The sequence below is a fragment of the Morchella sextelata genome, assembly GCF_020137385.1.
Source record: "Morchella sextelata strain SCLS chromosome Unknown scls_9, whole genome shotgun sequence".
NCBI classification, from domain to species: Eukaryota; Fungi; Ascomycota; class Pezizomycetes; order Pezizales; family Morchellaceae; genus Morchella; species Morchella sextelata.
This window is the reverse complement of record NW_025408624.1, coordinates 692,628-709,662: the sequence shown is the minus strand read 5'-3', so window position 1 is coordinate 709,662 and position 17,035 is coordinate 692,628. Positions and strand designations below refer to the sequence as shown.

Genomic DNA, 17,035 nt, shown 5'->3' with positions numbered 1-17,035 from the left:
TTAACGGCATGCCACTCTGGGGCTATACACTACGATATGATCATGATATTAGTTGTGGTATGAAGGAATAATAAAACGCGCGATACCTTTCATCGTACACGTGCCGCCGCACTCATGGGGCGGCCCTATCTGTACCAGTAATCCCCGATATCTTGCAAGTAGGTCCACTTTGCGGGGGCGACCTTTTCCTTCTTGATGAAGGCCTCGACCCGGCTAATTGATATGATGATCTGGCCGTCCGCGGGCCTCTTCACCACGGCCTCCATCTGGCCAAGGATCTCGAGGATGTCCTCGGGGGTGATCATGGTGATTTTCGAGATGTCTGCGATGGAAATCTCTTTTTGAGTAGTTGTAGCTCGCTTTGGGTCAGGATTGAGAAGCACCCCAGAGATCACCCGGCGCCAGTATCTGTGGTATGTCAACTTCCCAAGATCTGACATTGCTATTGAAAAAAAGGTGACATTAGTATGTGGAAGAGAAGAAGTACCAGAGGTGCATATATAGCAGCTCAGAGATTTTAGAAGGGAAAAACTATGGGAGTATTACTATTCTCAAAAAATAGTGTAGGATAATGGGGGCGCTACTCACGTTTCTCGGGCGACCCCGGCTTTCCCTCCCGCTTCGAAAGGCGGTAAGAATACTCAATCATTTTTGTCCCAAGACCAGACCTCATAAAGGGCTCGAAAACGAGGATACAGGCAAGGTTGAAGTCGTCCCATGACATCTTCTCTTTCGAGAAGAACCCCACCACACGCCGGAGAGGTTCCCTCACGGGCACTCCAGGCACGGCCGATATCCCCTCATCTATACTTTTAACGACCGTGTAGAAGATGAATCCCTTGAGGTCGAAATATATGGATTTATCGTGCATGAAGAGCTTGGCGAACAGACACATATTTGAGCAAAAGAGCTACCCACGCGTGCTGGTCAGCGGGGGGAGTGCACTCCATTACTCTGGGGCACACAGGGCTCCTTACACCGTCCGTCTCAGCATCAACTCTGTAGATTGAATGCTCTCTATCTATTTGCTCTTCGAAAGTGCCCGGAAGCACCACCCCGTGCCCAATTTCACAGAATTTCTGCCAGACACCACAAACTTATCAGCTACTCTTTCCAGAAACTTGGGTTCGAAAAGATTATATATAATAAAAAAAAAAGTATGAAAAGGCTACAAGAGATTTTGGGGGAAGCAAGAAAATAACCAACCCGGTGTCCCAGATACTTTGATACATCCGTCGTGTACTTGAAGCAAAACTCGCACACATACAACATCTCCGGCTTCTCGCCCACCAGATCCACCGGGTACGGCGATTTATACAGAGGAACCATCACCTGCTCTCCCAGTACCACCTTCGCAATATTCGGCCTGTCATCGTCCTTCGCCTTCTGTTTCTTGCTCGTGTTCTTTGCTGGCTTCGCCGATGTCGGACCAGACGCTTGCTGCTTACGCGACGGGGGCATTTTTCGGTGTTTAAACGAGCGTGTGAGGAGTGCGAAACATGGGAAGGGGTACTACCCAATCTTCCCTTCTGATATATGTACCACGACAAAGTAGGAGAATCAACTGTGAGTGGTGCGTCGCGTCATACCGAGTGTTTTCGGGGGTGACGTTGAGGTAGACCAGCGGAAAATAGTTGATCCGTAAGGCTTATTACTCCCGAAAAGCTTGGATATGTCAACTTCAGGTAAGGCGCGATACTCTCTAGACATGTAAATACTAAAGACCTAGAAGTGATTCGCTAAGGAGTTACAACATGACTGGTCTCTCGAGGATACTGTGACTATCATACACACAACTTACTGTCATACGTACGGGGAAGGATTTGGGAAGGATCTAGGCCCAAACAACTGTAATTTGAACCGCTCGTGAAGCAGACTTTTAAATCTTCTATCTAACCCGCATAAAAACTACAACTAGAAATACAACACAATTCAAGTCCTATATAGACAATGCTCCCAAGGTCATCTAATCCCGTAATCTACTACATGTATACACTTTCCTTTACCAAACCTCCTCGTTGCCCAGGTTCCAGCTCGCCGCCGCCAGAACACCTGTAGTCACCCATGCCGGCCACCAAACACACCACACGACAACCTGCGTCCACATGCCCCACACCTGCCATCCAAACGCGGCCTCCTTCAATATGCCACCCAGCGGTTCACCCCAATAATACGCTACGCCCACCAACGCCGTTGTCGGCGTCAGCCCTTGTAGCAAGAACATACTCAACACTCCAGCCGTCCACTTCTTTTCGGGAAATGGGCGGATGAACGTGAATGGTACTGCAAACAGGCCAATGAGGAAGGATAATGAGAAGTTCAGCGTAGCGAGGGCAGAGAGGAACATTCCCAGGGTGAGGAGGGAGAAGCATTTGATGAGTTTGAAGTGCACGGTGGTTACAGTGAAGGTTAAAGTAAGGAGGGTAGAGATTGCGGGGGGGAGAAGGACGTTGAGAGCGCCAAAGGCATAGAAGACGGGAGTGAGATACTGTGCTGTATTAGCTTGACGGTCGTGAATTCTGGGCATGTAGGGGCCAACCTTTTCGTCTAGTTGATTGAAGATATATAAGGGAATGAAGCCCAATGAGTGAACAATTATCACGAAGGCCAATGGCAGGAGCATTGGTCTCTCCTCACTGGTCTGTGTGGGCGAAGGTACAGCTTCAGATAGTCTCTGGGAAATTTCTTTTTCATCATCTTTCTCTGCTTTGATTACTAGCGGCGCCGTTTTGGTCTTTTTCTTTCCACTCTCAACCCAAAGCCCAATCGCCGCAAATGTAAAGTTGACGGCAACTAACATAGCACTAGGCAGGTATGTTCCGATACTTACAAACACACGATTGGCCATTAACAAGTAAAAGAAGAAGCTCTGATGAAAGTGTTCAAGAAGATTATTTAAACTTCTGAAAAGACTCTCCACAGTTCTCCCAAGTGTAACTTCGTCATGGCGGCCTTCACCGTATGCTTGGAGTGTTATAGCATCGATATGGTATGGAATAAAGGAACTATGAGGACCGGATGCGTGCCCGAGCCCTTGATTTACCATTCCGCGTAGCATGGTGCGCAGGCGGTCTTGGTACTTATCATTATGGTGCCACATCTCTTGTAGGGTTGTGCGGACTCCCATCTGGCCTGATGCTATTCTAACCGCTGTATTAATGAGGTCCAGATTTGGAAGCTGTCCATTGATTCCATCGTATACTATATGGAGTGATTCGAAAGAGCGCACTGATGGGTAGTCGACCACGACGACTCCCTGAATTGCGCCCGACTTGAGCGGTAATGATGCGACAGATGGGGGATCATGGAGATCATGGTAGGCGTCAACCCAGGCTTGAGGGCCCGCTCGGGAGTCCGAGGTTATCAAGAATATAATATCCTTCGACCAAAGGGACCATCCTATGCACATATCAGCACAATTCGCCAAAAATGATGCCACTGGAACTTATACTCTTAAGATACCGGGCTAAGGTAAGAACCAAAGCAACACCGCTTTCGTTCAATTGCCCGTCCATGTTTAACCACCCGGCACACAGCACCAGCGCCTCAGTAGCATCACCCCTAGGTGCCTGGAGGACAGCATACACGTTCTCTCCGTGAATCTCTTCTCCAGCAGCAGTGTAACTGTACTTTTGCCTCCCAACTTTCAATCCCGACGCCTCAAAAATCTTCCCGATCACCCGCGCCATCTCCCCGCCTGACGAGGAGTTCGCACCCAACGCCCCAACCTCATTCCGGTATGCTCTAAACACGTTCTGTTCGCTCCCACCGAAATATGTGTGCACCTGTCCAGGTAATAACGCATTCTCGGATATGTACGTTTTGCGCGAGTAGTCCTCGAGCGGGAGTAAGAGGAGCCAGACAACGCCGACGAGAATACAGAACGATGAGAGGACGGGAAGTAGCTTTAGGATTCGAGTGCTCCGGAGAGAACCTGCGCTTGAGCTTGTGTTACCCCACCAGCGCTCTAGGTGAATTTCTGGAGGGGAAGTGAGGTTGGTAGTCTTACTGCTGAGTGAGGCGGCCATTGCTGGCAGATAGCTCTCTTAATATTATGAATTCGCGAATTCGGTTTTATGGGATTTCGGCTGTGAGGTTTCTATACTCGAGTTAAAAATTCATTAACAGGGCCATGAGGTAATAGGCATGTCCTTCAGATATAGAAATTCCACGTAGATTTGTGGGCTGAAACTTGAAGTTGTACGCGGGATTGAGCGCCAGGTCATGTGTTTCAGGGGTTGTCGATTCAACGTGGTCCTTCAGCGATGATCCCTGAAACATCATCAGAAATCACTCGTCAACAATACGAAATGTAGTTGAGCATTAATTGATCAACCAGGCACATAATGCAATTGAGTATTTCTATCTCTCAATACTCTACATTACAAAATAATGTTATATTCAAAAATTAGTAAACCCTTAGCTTTCTTAGAGAGCTAAAGTTACTTATGTACCTAGGCCGCCCGGCCCTCAATTGTCATTCTGGGAAAGTCAAACCCAGCTGTTCTCTGTTTTTTGTGGGGATGCGAGACTCTTAGCGGTAGAAGTAGGGTTCTTTAAATGAAGCCTAAGATAAGTTGATGGTTTCATTCGAGGTAAATTCATGCCCGAGTGGTAACGCACAACGAGCCCCTATAGCTACTAGGTATTTAACTAGACAATATATATATAAGTTATCGATTGAATTCATGTGCTCGAGAGTCGCTAAGTCCCCGTATACGAAGTTACTGGATACTAACAGCTCCCACTTCAGAAGCCTTGTGATTTATCACTGATGAGGTAGTTATTCAAGATCGTTTGTATGACGTAAATTAATGAGATAGTATATTTATTTAGAACAAAATTGACAGCGCCAGAAAAACTCCCAATAGAAACCCCTAAACCCCAGAAGAAACCGACAGTTCCAAATAAGCAACAGTAACAGAATGGATTGTAGAAAGAAAGAAAGAAGGCTTGTTGAGAGTACATGTAGTTATCGAAAGAATAGGGAGACAATGATTTTAATGTGTAAACCACTTTAGTTTTTGCTCCTAGGTCGACCGCGCGCGGATCTATTCGCAACACCCCTCTTCTTCCTCTTCGTGGCCTTTTCTGCCCAGTCCGGCTCGAGAATGTCCCTTGCTTGCTTATTCCTTGCCAAAATCCTTGACATTTCACGTATGAAAGGCTCGTAGTCGTGTCTGGTTCTCTCAGTTGTGACAGAATTCTCATACGCTTCCTTTTCGGCTTCGGAGATCTTGTGCTTAATGTCCCTCTGTTCAATACAAAATTTATTATAGTACTCAATGAGAGTCTCACTACTGGTGAGAGACTTGATCTTGAGGACCTCGGCAGATTCTTCCACAGATTCGGTCAGAGCTTCGGTGTAGATGCCCTCGTGTGAATCTTTGGTAACGAAGCTGTGCCATTCAGGGTTAACCTCTTGGAGTCGTGCTTCGATAGCACCCAGAATCTTTGCATTGAAAACAAGTTCTTTGCGGTAAATAGGGAGGCGCTCAGGAACGAGTGCCAGGCAGGTGAAACGCTCAAGAGTCTTGGGATATAATGCGATACGCTCATGAAGTCTGGGGCCTATAGCCTTGAGCCAATCTTTGTGTTCGCAGGTTTCTAAATAATGATATTGTTACTCAGAGCATATAGGAAATGATCACCGGGAAAAGTGACTTACCGAATTTTACAGGCTGTCTTTTCAAGCCATCGAGCTCCCAAATCGCACCGTCGACGTGGACATAAGCGATGTAATGATACGCCATGTTATCCTCGTCAATCTCTCCATCTTCGTCGTCTTCATCGGCATTCTTTTTGCCTTTCTTCCTCTTTTCAGACTTAGACCTACCCCGCCTCGAGGCTTTATAGGCGTCGGCCTGGTTCAAATCCAGGTCATCCATCTCGGTTCTACGCCCGAACGAATTGTGCGCACTCTTTAGGAATTCAAAGCTGGCTACGGCAAGGCCTTTGTGTGGCGGAGTAAGAGCCTTACTGTATTCTTTAAAATTGGTAAGTTCCGTAGACAGCTCAACGTCGGGAGAGTTCATGATTATATTCATGATCGCATAGGTCCCACAAGCATTGTCTTCGACTTGATTTGCGAACCAAAGTCCCTCGGGACAGACAACTTCTTGCTCCGATGGATCGTACTTTGTGTTGAAAACCATGCAGAATATGATACCATGAGCAGGCCTTATCATGAAGTCAGCTTAAGGTTTATTGTACATATACTTATGAGTTTTGATAGCCAAGCTTACGTTACAACTGCGAAGCCCTCTTCATCAATAGTATAAACTTCTACAACTTCAGTATTCCGCGCACCGACATCTCGCAACAGCTGAGTCCAAATAACCTATTAAGGGCCATGAATTTAGTAACTACATAGAGTAAGGATTCATTTGGGAGAGAATCAACAATCGAACCGGTTCAGACTCCACGGTGCACCAGTTGGGCCATGTGCGCTTGAAGTTGTGTAATTCGTTGACCGCTGGGGCAAATGGTGATTGCGTGCGCTGCTTTTTTGTAGAAGACTCAGACATGTTGAGTTATCGTGCCTCAAGAAGAAGGTCTGACGCGAAAATGGTGAAGGTGGGAGACACGTCAGTTATGGTTTCGCTTCCAACAGATTAACCCAAATCCCGTGCCAAGTCCTCAAGCCTTCGTTTATCTGTTGCGGAATGCGGAGGCGTCAAGACGGCATTATTTAACATTGCTGCTTAGAATATATCAGGCTAGAGCCGTAAGATTAATTGCAAGCAGGACACGCACTTTTGGTTACATACATGTATCGACAACACAGCTTGTGAATTTTTTATGATCTTGATATCCTAGTAAATACTCTAGGTACAATGCGCTAGTACTTTATCAGATCCGCATAATGTGGCCACCGTGTATTTAACTTCCAGTCGCCAGACGTAAAAAGAAAACTGCCGGTTTACACGAGAGCACTAACAGATAAGAACTTCTATTAAATATAAGGTATTGAGCTAAGGAAAGTTAAACCCTGCGCGACAAGGATTGTTAAACAAAGAATCTGCAGTAAAGTGCATTTAGTTACCCTGCCTCGTTTCTTAGACAAACACGCTCGTTACCCGGCTAGTCCCACGCGTGTTTTTTTCAAGGAAAATAAAACCCCTAAGTGCGCTTGTGAAGACAACAACAACAACTGTTGCTTCAGATATTTTACAGGCTTCAGTAGTTCATTCAACCACGCCCTAAATATCTATCCCGGTATCTAGCCCTCAGATGGTTTGATTGCTCACCATGAGTACCGGAACCCCCAGACTCAACTCTGCATTTCCAGAGACCCCAGTGGCAGCGCCTCCATTGCGCCAGAGGCGTGGTAACTCTCCCGCGAGGGTAGGATCCGTTAAACAGCCTCTATTCGCACCAAAAGCTCCTACAACGAATCCCAAACCCACCGATCCTTCTCCTTCAATCGTTCAAACCTCAGATCCTCCGCCACTTATCCCAGAAGATGTCATTGATGCACCCACCCAAAGACTTTATGCAGTGGCCGTATTTGTTCTTCTACAAGCATGGAAATTTTATGATATAGCCAGATTGTACGCTGCAGATGGCGACTCGATATCAGAATTATGGTTTTGTGTAAAATGGCTGGTTCTGGATGGCTGTTTTTTTGGGTTCTTACCAATCCTCCGGATCCCGTGGATTAACTTCAACACGATGTTTACACTTTGTGCGATTGCTACATTTTCAGTCATGGATATTTTTATCAGTTTAAAGTACCAGCTACCTATTACGGCATTTTTTGGAGCTTTCTGGAAACGTATGTATGATCCGTGGTAGTCTATGGGTGAATATACTAATTTATTCTACTTTAGTTATTTACGACCGAGAACTATCGATTACCGAACGAAGCGTCAAGTGGTATGATATTGTGAATAACAATTCGCATATTCAAGGCAAATACACTGTGTACCTTTTACCGGAAGGGTATGTCACTATGAAAATCGTTTTGAAGTCTGTGCTTATAATATTTCAGGGCTGCGCAAATCAACCCGGAGTCTACTTGCTTTTGTATTGGTGATACATCGCCATTCGTCACCCTGCCGATTAGAATCAATGGGACTCAGCCTATCAATATTGAGCTCCAGAGAATCGATTTGGAATCCGGCAGTGCTGAGATGATTAGTATCAACCATAAAGAGCTTAAAAAGCTTTTGAAAAAGGCTCCTAAGGAAGACGAACCGCAACTTCGCAACCTACCTTACACCGTCAAGCAACCTGGCCTTTACCGCCTCACTAGAGTTACTGATGTATCTCAACTTGAAGTGCGCATTTACCGATCTGAAGCGCTCGTCGTGTCATGCCCGAAAGCGAACCTCAAAATATCTGGTTCACAGAAGAGAGATAAGTGCAAAGGGGACATGTCAGATATTGCTATGGAGGTTCAAGGCCTTGCCCCGCTCCAAATTACCTACAGCCGTGAGATCAAGGGTAAGCCGACGGTGTTTTCAGTCCAGAGCATTCACCCTGAAGGCTTTGAATCACCCCTGCTTGCTGGGTTTAATAGTGACGGCACACTTGCTCAGCAAGGCGACGGAACCCTGACATGGGCACAACGCCGGGAAATCATTGTGCCCCTCAATGAATCTCTAGCTTCCGCGGGCGATTGGGGCTATTCAATTGACAAGGTTGTGGATGGATGTGGAAATACAGTCGACTACAATGCTCTCTTCGAGGACGGGGACTATGTTGTCCCAAAGAAAAGCAGTCTTTCCCATAGACTTATGGTCCATGATAGACCACGTATTCGTTTCCTCGGGTGTGATCCTCAGACACCCATCGACCTGCCAAAGGGCGTTTCTAGCGAACTTCCCCTACAGCTTGTATCTGTCCGCGATGACGCTCCTTATTCAGTCCGATTTGCGTTTACGCCTCACAACAAGCTTCAATCAGCATCGGAACACTCGCCAGATGCTGTATTCAAGGATTATAGCATGAAGGGCCTAACTCAAGCTGTGTCCATCAAGGAGCCTGGGCTGTACTCATTGAAATCCTTTTCCAGCAAGTTTTGCCCCGGTGAGGTTATGGAGCCTTCTTCATGTCTCGTGATTACGCCACCTGAACCAAGCATGACTATGGAGTCTGATGAGATTTTGGACAAATGTACAGGCTCGTCGATTGGCCTTACAATCGATCTTACTCTTGTTGGGTCACCAACATTTGAGCTTTCCTATAGACTCATCAAAGACGGCGGCGCTCCAGTTGTTAAAACTCTTACAATTGATCGCACAAGGCACCAAGTCCGCTTCACTCCGGAGGACGCTGGTCACTATGCGTATGAGTTTTTCAGTCTTCGCGATAAGAACTATGCCAATGTCAAACTTGATTCTAAAATCAACCGTGTCGAGCAAACTGTCAAGCCGCTTGCCGGTGCCAGCTTCATCGATGCAGCGCCTCGGAAGAACGTCTGCATTGAAGAGCCTGTAGAGTTCCAGGTTAAGATGCAAGGAACGCCCCCGTTGAATTTACACTACGACCTTATCCACAATGGAAAACGCCATAGGATGTCCGATAAAAACATTACCACAAGTATACATACCATCAAGACTCCACCTTTAACACAGGGTGGAGAATATGCGCTCGCCTTGACAACCGTCGAAGATAATAGCGGATGTAAAATCTACTTGGAATCGGAGGCAAAAGTAAATGTTAGGTGGCAGAGGCCAAAGGCTCAGTTTGCCCCAGTTGAAGGGAAAATGCATGTCAGGGCGCTAGAAGGCAAACCTGTGGATATCCCAATAAGGCTGACTGGTGAAAGCGTATGCCACCCTTTTAAACACCCCAAATACTTCCTTTTTGTTTTGCGAACCGTACTGATCTTACTGTGATAATAGCCATGGACTGTTAGAATTCGTAATGCTGATAGAGACGAACCAGCCAAGACATTTAAGTTCACAGGAACAAATTCCTACTTGACTGTGAACGACGCAGGCACTTATTACCTAGAAGATGTTCGTGATAATGGATGTCCTGGATCTGTTGCTGGGGCAGATAGCACATTTAAAATTTCTTGGATCGACAGACCTAAACTCCGCCTAGCAGAGTCCGTATCAACTACCAGAAAGGATGGAGGCTTCGTTAGAAAAGACGTTTGTGAAGGAGACGAGGATTCTGTTGAACTTGCGTTCACAGGAAGTCCACCATTCATGGTTGATTATGACATTGTGTTCAAACCGGATGGCTCTTCTGACTCCAAGCGCTCTTTGGAGCATAGCCCACAACAACTTCGTGCTGGTCTTGGTGTGGCGACTGTGCGGTTGGAAACGAGCCGTGCTGGTCTTTACCAATACAAGTTCAAGAGTCTTGCGGATGGGCTTTACGATAATCCAAGGGAGAGTTTGCTCAAGAATCCGTTTACGCTTGAACAAACCGTACACTCGAGGCCGACTACAAGTTTTGCTAATCCGAGCAAAGTCTACAAGTACTGCTTGGATGCTGGTGCTGGTGACGACATTATTCCAATCCAGCTTCACGGCATTGCACCCTTTTCCTTGACCATCAATGTCAAACATTTCAGCACTGGTAAAAGCGACATAATCAACGTCCCTCATGTCGAAACCAATGTCTTCAATTTCCGCATTCCTAACCACGCCCTGACTCTTGGTAGCCACGCTGTTAGTGTCCTCAAAGTCAAGGATTCCCGTGGTTGTGTCCGGAAGACGCCGACCGATGCCCCTCATGTCATGGTCGCAGTTGCCGACATGCCAACAATTACCCCTCATGACACACAACGCAAAGACTACTGCGTTGGTGACCGTATTGCATTCACTCTCGCCGGTGTTCCTCCGTTTGCTGTTGAATACGAGTGGAACGGTGTCCCGATGAGTGCTCATAACCAACCATCGCAGTTCATCCGTGTTGCAGAGAAACCGGGCAACTTCACAGTCACAGGGTTGCAAGATTCAGCCAGTGACTGTAAAGTCAGTGTTGGGCTAACGAGCGTGGTCCATGAGGTTCCGAGTGTTAGAATCAGTGGAGGAAATATCGTTGTCAAGGGTATTGCGGAGGGTGACCAGACGGAGATTAGCTTCAACTTTTTTGGCACACCACCATTTACTTTCACGTAAGTTTTTGACCCTGGCCACAATTTTTTTTTTTTGATGCATATTATTAACGTTGCTTGTGACAGTTATACACGAAGTGAAATCGCTAAAAAGGGATCGAAACCTAAGATTTTGGAGAGCCATTCACAAACCACAAACAGCTTTAGTTACAGCATGTTTGCCTCCCAGGAGGGTGTTTATGAAGTAATCTCCATCGCCGACAAATTCTGCCAGTACTCTGCAGCAAAGTCAGGTCGGAAGGATTAAACTTAATGGATGACGAAGGAAATAATGAGTACGATTTTTTTTTTTTGAATAAAAAACGGGTTTTTGTTTAGGGGATTGGGGTTGGGTTGGGCAGGGTTGTAACGGTATTATTACTGCAAGTGCTTATATTCCAACTAAAAAAATTGTAATATTATAGAGCACATTCGAGAGAGGGACGGCGTCAATGGTTTAGCGTTTTTATTACTTGGCTTTCATGTTTATCTTTTCCTCATTGCTCTTTGTCGTTGCTTATTCGTACACTCATGTGTCGTTTTGGTTATGCCTACGATACGATTTCTATATGAAACTTTCCGTGCACATCTTTGATACCATAGTTATCGTAAAGTCTAAGTACTTGTATGATCGTTGAATTAGTCAATGGTGTGCACTTGGGCTCGATTGAGTGAAAAATCTAAATCTGATGTCACTAAAGATTGAAAAAAATCGTGACCACCCAAGATACAGACAACCACTGTATGTACCACAAAATTATTACTTGACGTATTGGTGCTGTAAGTTAGCTAAGGAGGATGTAATCCTTGGGTAAGCAGAGTTGACGTAAAGGGTTTAATTTAACCCCACGGCTCTGAGGTAAAGTCCGATATGATGTATGATGTAGTTTCTCGAAAGCACACTCTATATACTACTCCAAATGCAGTTACACACTGGGACCCCGAGTTTATTTACCCCTTTGGCTTGATTTCCCCATGTTCTCAGCGCGTCTTAGGATACGGTTACTAAATGTGGAGGCTCGCTTGTCCCGAAATACCGAGTGCTACCCGGTGACGCAGGGGGCACGCGACAGAGAGAAAAAAGAGAAGGCGCAGTGACATGTGTACTCTGCCTACAACACCACTTTGAAATGGTTATGTATGCGTTGGGTTTATTAGACCAGGAACTTGCATCTTCTGAGTCGTCGTACTCTATGCTGGCAACATGTCATGCATCTTGTGGCGCTGATCTTCGCCCCACAAGTGAATTCCCCACTGGTGCAACTAGCCAATATTGTCCACTTTTCCACTATCGGCTGTAGTTTCTACAGCGAGTAATAGACATACAGGCACACTTTTTGGAACGTTCGATGTAATGGAAAGAATTCAAATTAACTCGAATAAATCACGGTATCAAGTTAAGATAGCTAAAAAGAGAGACAGCCAAAGAGGACTTGATAGTTAAAAGAAAAAAATTGCCTACACGCCAGTTACCCAATTCGAAAACTGTTTGTCACCTTAAACCTCCCCAGCCCCAAACCGCGACACCGAACCTGGCATTGAATTTCGTTATCGTGTTTCGTTACAAAGACAATGCCCCTCCCAAGCCGCCCAATTTCCCCATCCTATTCCTAAGAAGAAGAAAAAAACAGTTGATTTATCTTAACAAACCGCCATGAGATCACCAAACCGCCTAGATTGCATATTTCCTGGTCCATTCCTTTGCTGTGGCCTCGTACCTGTCTCGGTCGGTCTTGTAGACATGGGCGATTTCTGGAACGAGCGGGTCATCGGGGTTGGGGTCCGTAAGCATGGAGCAAATGGAAAGCAAGACTAAGCAAACACATCAGCCTCATGTAGATAGCGCAGATCAAGAGAGAGAAAAGAAGCAGCCAGGCTGACTGAAGCTAAGTGAACAAACCTTTCGATATGGTGAGAGCTGGCGACCACTGGTCCCTCAGGATGTCCAAGCAAATGCTGCCGTTCGCGTTGATATTAGGGTGGTAGATGCGTGTGGTAAAGTTCACCTTGGGAGGTTTGAAAGGATAATCGGTAGGGAAAGCGATGCTCAAGAAGAACACGCCTCCTGTGTAGGGACTTTCCGACTAGTTTATCAATAGCAGTCAGTAAATGGCCGTCATATCATGAATGTATACCCGACAAGCACTCTTAGGAAGAGCCCATAGATTCGGATATCCGGAGTAAGAACAAACTTACAGGACCCATGATGGTTGCTTGCCAGTGGAACTATTTTCATTATGGTCAGCAAAAGTTCCAAATAACAAGGTATCTTCCGCCGGGTCTTGCGGCTGAGCCGGACAAAGCCCCCTAATAAAGACTGGGAAAAACGTACCAAATCCTCCCCGATGGGACCAGCACTACAGGATGAGGGTGGATCTCTATAGAGCAGATAGTTAGCTATGCTCACCAGCTGGTAGGTTCAGCTAACCGCCTGCCCCCCCCTTGCTCACACGACAGCATATCGGCTGTCGAGGGTCAAGGCGGAGAGATAGCAGGTCACTAAAAGGGAAAAGAGTTCATACCTTCCGAGATCAGTCAACTCCTTGTTAATTCTCTTGAGAGCCATTTCTGTATCTGTAGGTAGTAGGGTGAAAAGGTTTAAAACACTGTTATTGGGCCAACAGGGCGGGGTCAGCACAGTAATATATTTGGCGGTCAAAGTAACTAGCGGAGTGACAGTAGAAGCGATAGCAAGATGTAGGAGTCGGGGACGGGAAAGAAAAATAGACACATACCTTGTGTTGATGCTGTGATGGATGAAAAAAGGGAGAAGAGCGAAGTGGTGGTTTGAGTCAGTGGTGGGTGGAGGGATGGGAAGGGCTGGGCTAAGAGGTGAGTTTTGTAGCGGGGCGGTACCGCTGGGGGGCGAAGAAAGAAGAGGGGGGACGGCCACAGAAATTGACAGGGATCTGATAGGTTGCCTGTGACTAAGCTCGGATTAGAAGGAGGGGAGCGCCACACCAGCGAGAGGATTATCGAGTCTCTGAGATGGCACAGTATTGGACAAGGCCACCCACATCGTGTATCGGTGCACTCAGATATTGGTTAAGAATAATCAGGGGGTACGGTTACCGTTTTTAATGTCAGTACGAGCCTAGAGTACCTACAGTATCCTTTATTTCCGCTTTGGAACAAATGCCCCTTGTCACTGCAGCTTGCAACACTCTGCAATTACCCCACCACCGTTGCCCATCATCTGTTTTGTATTGACAATGAAACAAACGTGTTAAATATGGGTATTTTGAATAGGTGCATACGTACATGTACCTACTTGTAGGTACTTCTAAAAATCATAATGCAGTAGTAGTCCCGATCCCAACAATTCTAATATGCATTCATTCTGCCAATACTAAGTAGAGTATACCAATCACTGTAGGTAAACCCCAACCGAAACATTTTCAGTCTTCAATCGACAGCTGTTATATACTATATATAGACCTAGAAGTTTCCTATAATCACCGATCTTGATGTTGTACTTGAAGATCCACACGAAGTTAGAGGATACCCGCCAAATGCTAAATAGCTCTAGACCTATGTATGTAGCTATCAATATATGTATCAACAGATCTGAAACTTTACTCTGAAAAACTAGTAGTTTATTAGTACATGTAGTAATATATAATTATATATAAAGCGCCCCAAAGGTCAGATTTACAAGTTTAAATCACGAGCCAAGTATTTATTAAAATAGATCATCCCAAGATCAACTGCCCTCAGGTGGTCACTGGTATTATTCAATACATATTATATATATATAATCATCTTTATCATAAAGACACTTTTTTATCCAAAGGGCCTACCATGCCCGATAAAGTAATAAATAGTAGGAATGGCCTCATCGGGCACATATTCAACCCTAACCCCTGGTAGGCCCTTGGACTAAAAAGTGAGAGTGATGGCCATAGGGGTGGGGTTTCGCTATATATCACATCAAATACAATTCTATGGTTCTGGTCTAAGAATACATAAAGATTCCATTATCTTTTCAGAATTACATATTCTTGTCTCACCAAATAAGTACATGTATTGGTCTGCAGATGTTTACCCTTCTGCATCTACCCTTACGCAGCCTTCCATCCAGTGGACTGCTCTGAAGTGTACTTCGCGGTCGGGAACTAACAGAATGCTTGAACTCCAGTAATTGCTCTACCGAGAATCAAACCTTGTTTCTTCCATTAGCTCTTTATTTCTTTGTTTCTATAACTGTTCCGTATAACTTACAATGGATATCACTCTGACCCTCATAGGTTTGCGTGACAAACAGGTTAGCGACATGCCTGCCGATTCCATATTCGTCAGACACAGCATTCCCGCCAAATATTTCTTGCAAGCTAAAGATGCCGTTAGCCTCACTAAAAAACTGGCCTTAGACTCGATAGATACTAACTCTCTAGCGTTGACTAAAGCTCTGTCACAGTTTTGTCTTTTTATCATCGAAATCATTTCCGGTGCAACTAGACCTCTATCTTTCAATCTTCCGACCTGTAAAGCAGCTGCCAATCCAAATGCAGCATCGGTTGATGCATTTGCCAACTTCTTTTGAACAAGCTGATACTTTGCTAGAGGGTTGCCCTTAAACTGCTTTCTTTCAAGAGCATAGGTTCTTGCTCTCATAAGGCAGTCTTCCAGTGCGCCTATTGTTCCCCATGCAATTCCATACCTAGCATTGTTCAAACAGCTGAATGGTCCCCTAAGACCTTCAATGTCAGGGAACATGTTTTCCTCGGGAACCTCTACACCATCGAGCATGATCATGCCAGTGATAGAAGCACGGAGACCATTCTTGTTTTTGATGGCAGGAGTAGAAATCGTGCCAGGAGCGGCAGTCGCCCTTTCGACTAGAAAACCTCGAATCTTCCCATCGAGTTTAGCCCAAACCATGAGCACATCAGAGATTGGGGAGTTAGTGATCCAGGTCTTTGAACCCGATAGGAGGTAAACTCCCTTCTTTGTGGGGTGACGGCGTGCAACGGTTTCCATCCTAAGAACATTATCTTAACAAACCGTCCTTCTTAAGTATACTCGAATGCGAGTGGGAAATAAATCTTACGATCCAGGGTCAGATCCGTGATTTGCTATTGAAATATAAGTCCACTGAATATCTTGTAAGTGGCTAGGGATGAAGGCATACGTTCTGTGAGGCCGAAACAACCAATGACCTTTCCTTTTGCCATTCCCGGAAGAAAGCGCTGTTTCTGTTCCTCGGTGCCAAACTCTTCAATACCACCCATGACGAGGGAACTCTGGACACTCATTCCACTGCGGTATCCGCTATCGACTCTTATATCAATTAGAGTAGTTAGCATGGACTTCTACAACTTTTGCAAACATGTCAGGGGATGGCTATTCACCTCTCAACTTCGCGGGTGATCAACTATTTCATACAATGATATTAGCCATATGATGGTTATTAATCTCAAGGCTCTTCCACATACCCCAGAAGCAACATTGCTTACGCCGGCACATCCATAACCCTGAATTGTAGCACCCAACAACCCTAGCTCCCCCATTTCCTTCAGGATCTCCTTGTCATAATGCTCATCTCTGTATGCCTCTAATATATATCCTAGATCAGCCTCCCGGACTAATATTTTTCCATGTACTACAATGTCGTCTCGTTCCAAACACCGGTACACAAATAAAGTCATCAGGCACGCAGAAATCCCACTCACTAGGCTGGTGGTAATAGCTTACGGAGTACTCTGGGTAATAACTGTTCTTGGCAGTAGGAGCGCGCGCTCTCAGCAAGAGCAATTTCGTCTTCACTCAATTGCTCTCTGAGTAGGAGGGGATCCTCCCAGTCGAATGCTGTGGAGTGGGCACGACGGCGAGCAACCGGCGTGATTGTGGATTTCGCCAGCGAGGCAACAGGACGTAAAAACTGGCGCATTCTCAATAAATTTTGGTTTTAGATAATAATATCGAAGCTCCAAGATGGGTTTACTGCAGCTTATATAAGTCTCAAGTCATGATTCA

The 17,035-nt window shown here is 45.7% G+C and overlaps 6 protein-coding genes across 6 annotated transcripts; 1 reads left to right on the top strand and 5 right to left on the bottom strand.

Moving 5' to 3' along the window:
- Positions 1-125: 125 nt before the first annotated feature.
- Positions 126-1,461, bottom strand: H6S33_012871 (uncharacterized protein; the record flags this gene model as incomplete). Its single annotated transcript, XM_044844218.1, has 4 exons — positions 126-442; positions 589-910; positions 978-1,079; positions 1,207-1,461. The coding sequence occupies 4 exons, from the start codon at positions 1,459-1,461 to the stop codon at positions 126-128; spliced, it is 996 nt and encodes a 331-aa protein (XP_044694580.1).
- A 541-nt stretch (positions 1,462-2,002) lies between these two features.
- H6S33_012870 (uncharacterized protein) lies at positions 2,003-4,028 on the bottom strand (the record flags this gene model as incomplete). The annotated part of the gene is made up of 4 exons (XM_044844217.1): positions 2,003-2,488; positions 2,540-3,399; positions 3,452-3,934; positions 4,010-4,028. The coding sequence occupies 4 exons, from the start codon at positions 4,026-4,028 to the stop codon at positions 2,003-2,005; spliced, it is 1,848 nt and encodes a 615-aa protein (XP_044694579.1).
- Positions 4,029-5,017: 989 nt separating this feature from the next.
- Positions 5,018-6,527, bottom strand: H6S33_012869 (uncharacterized protein; the record flags this gene model as incomplete). Its single annotated transcript, XM_044844216.1, has 4 exons — positions 5,018-5,607; positions 5,669-6,180; positions 6,246-6,340; positions 6,411-6,527. 4 exons carry the CDS (start codon positions 6,525-6,527, stop codon positions 5,018-5,020), a joined length of 1,314 nt encoding a protein of 437 aa, XP_044694578.1.
- A 724-nt stretch (positions 6,528-7,251) lies between these two features.
- On the top strand, positions 7,252-11,327 carry H6S33_012868 (uncharacterized protein; the record flags this gene model as incomplete). Its single annotated transcript, XM_044844214.1, has 5 exons — positions 7,252-7,777; positions 7,833-7,944; positions 7,994-9,776; positions 9,852-11,080; positions 11,147-11,327. 5 exons carry the CDS (start codon positions 7,252-7,254, stop codon positions 11,325-11,327), a joined length of 3,831 nt encoding a protein of 1,276 aa, XP_044694577.1.
- Positions 11,328-12,731: 1,404 nt separating this feature from the next.
- H6S33_012867 (uncharacterized protein) lies at positions 12,732-13,625 on the bottom strand (the record flags this gene model as incomplete). The annotated part of the gene is made up of 5 exons (XM_044844213.1): positions 12,732-12,871; positions 12,960-13,143; positions 13,256-13,285; positions 13,392-13,437; positions 13,582-13,625. 5 exons carry the CDS (start codon positions 13,623-13,625, stop codon positions 12,732-12,734), a joined length of 444 nt encoding a protein of 147 aa, XP_044694576.1.
- Positions 13,626-15,174: 1,549 nt separating this feature from the next.
- Positions 15,175-16,949, bottom strand: H6S33_012866 (uncharacterized protein; the record flags this gene model as incomplete). The annotated part of the gene is made up of 8 exons (XM_044844212.1): positions 15,175-15,221; positions 15,281-15,390; positions 15,447-16,040; positions 16,110-16,134; positions 16,191-16,339; positions 16,411-16,433; positions 16,495-16,613; positions 16,754-16,949. The coding sequence occupies 8 exons, from the start codon at positions 16,947-16,949 to the stop codon at positions 15,175-15,177; spliced, it is 1,263 nt and encodes a 420-aa protein (XP_044694575.1).
- Between the last annotated feature and the right edge of the window lie 86 nt (positions 16,950-17,035).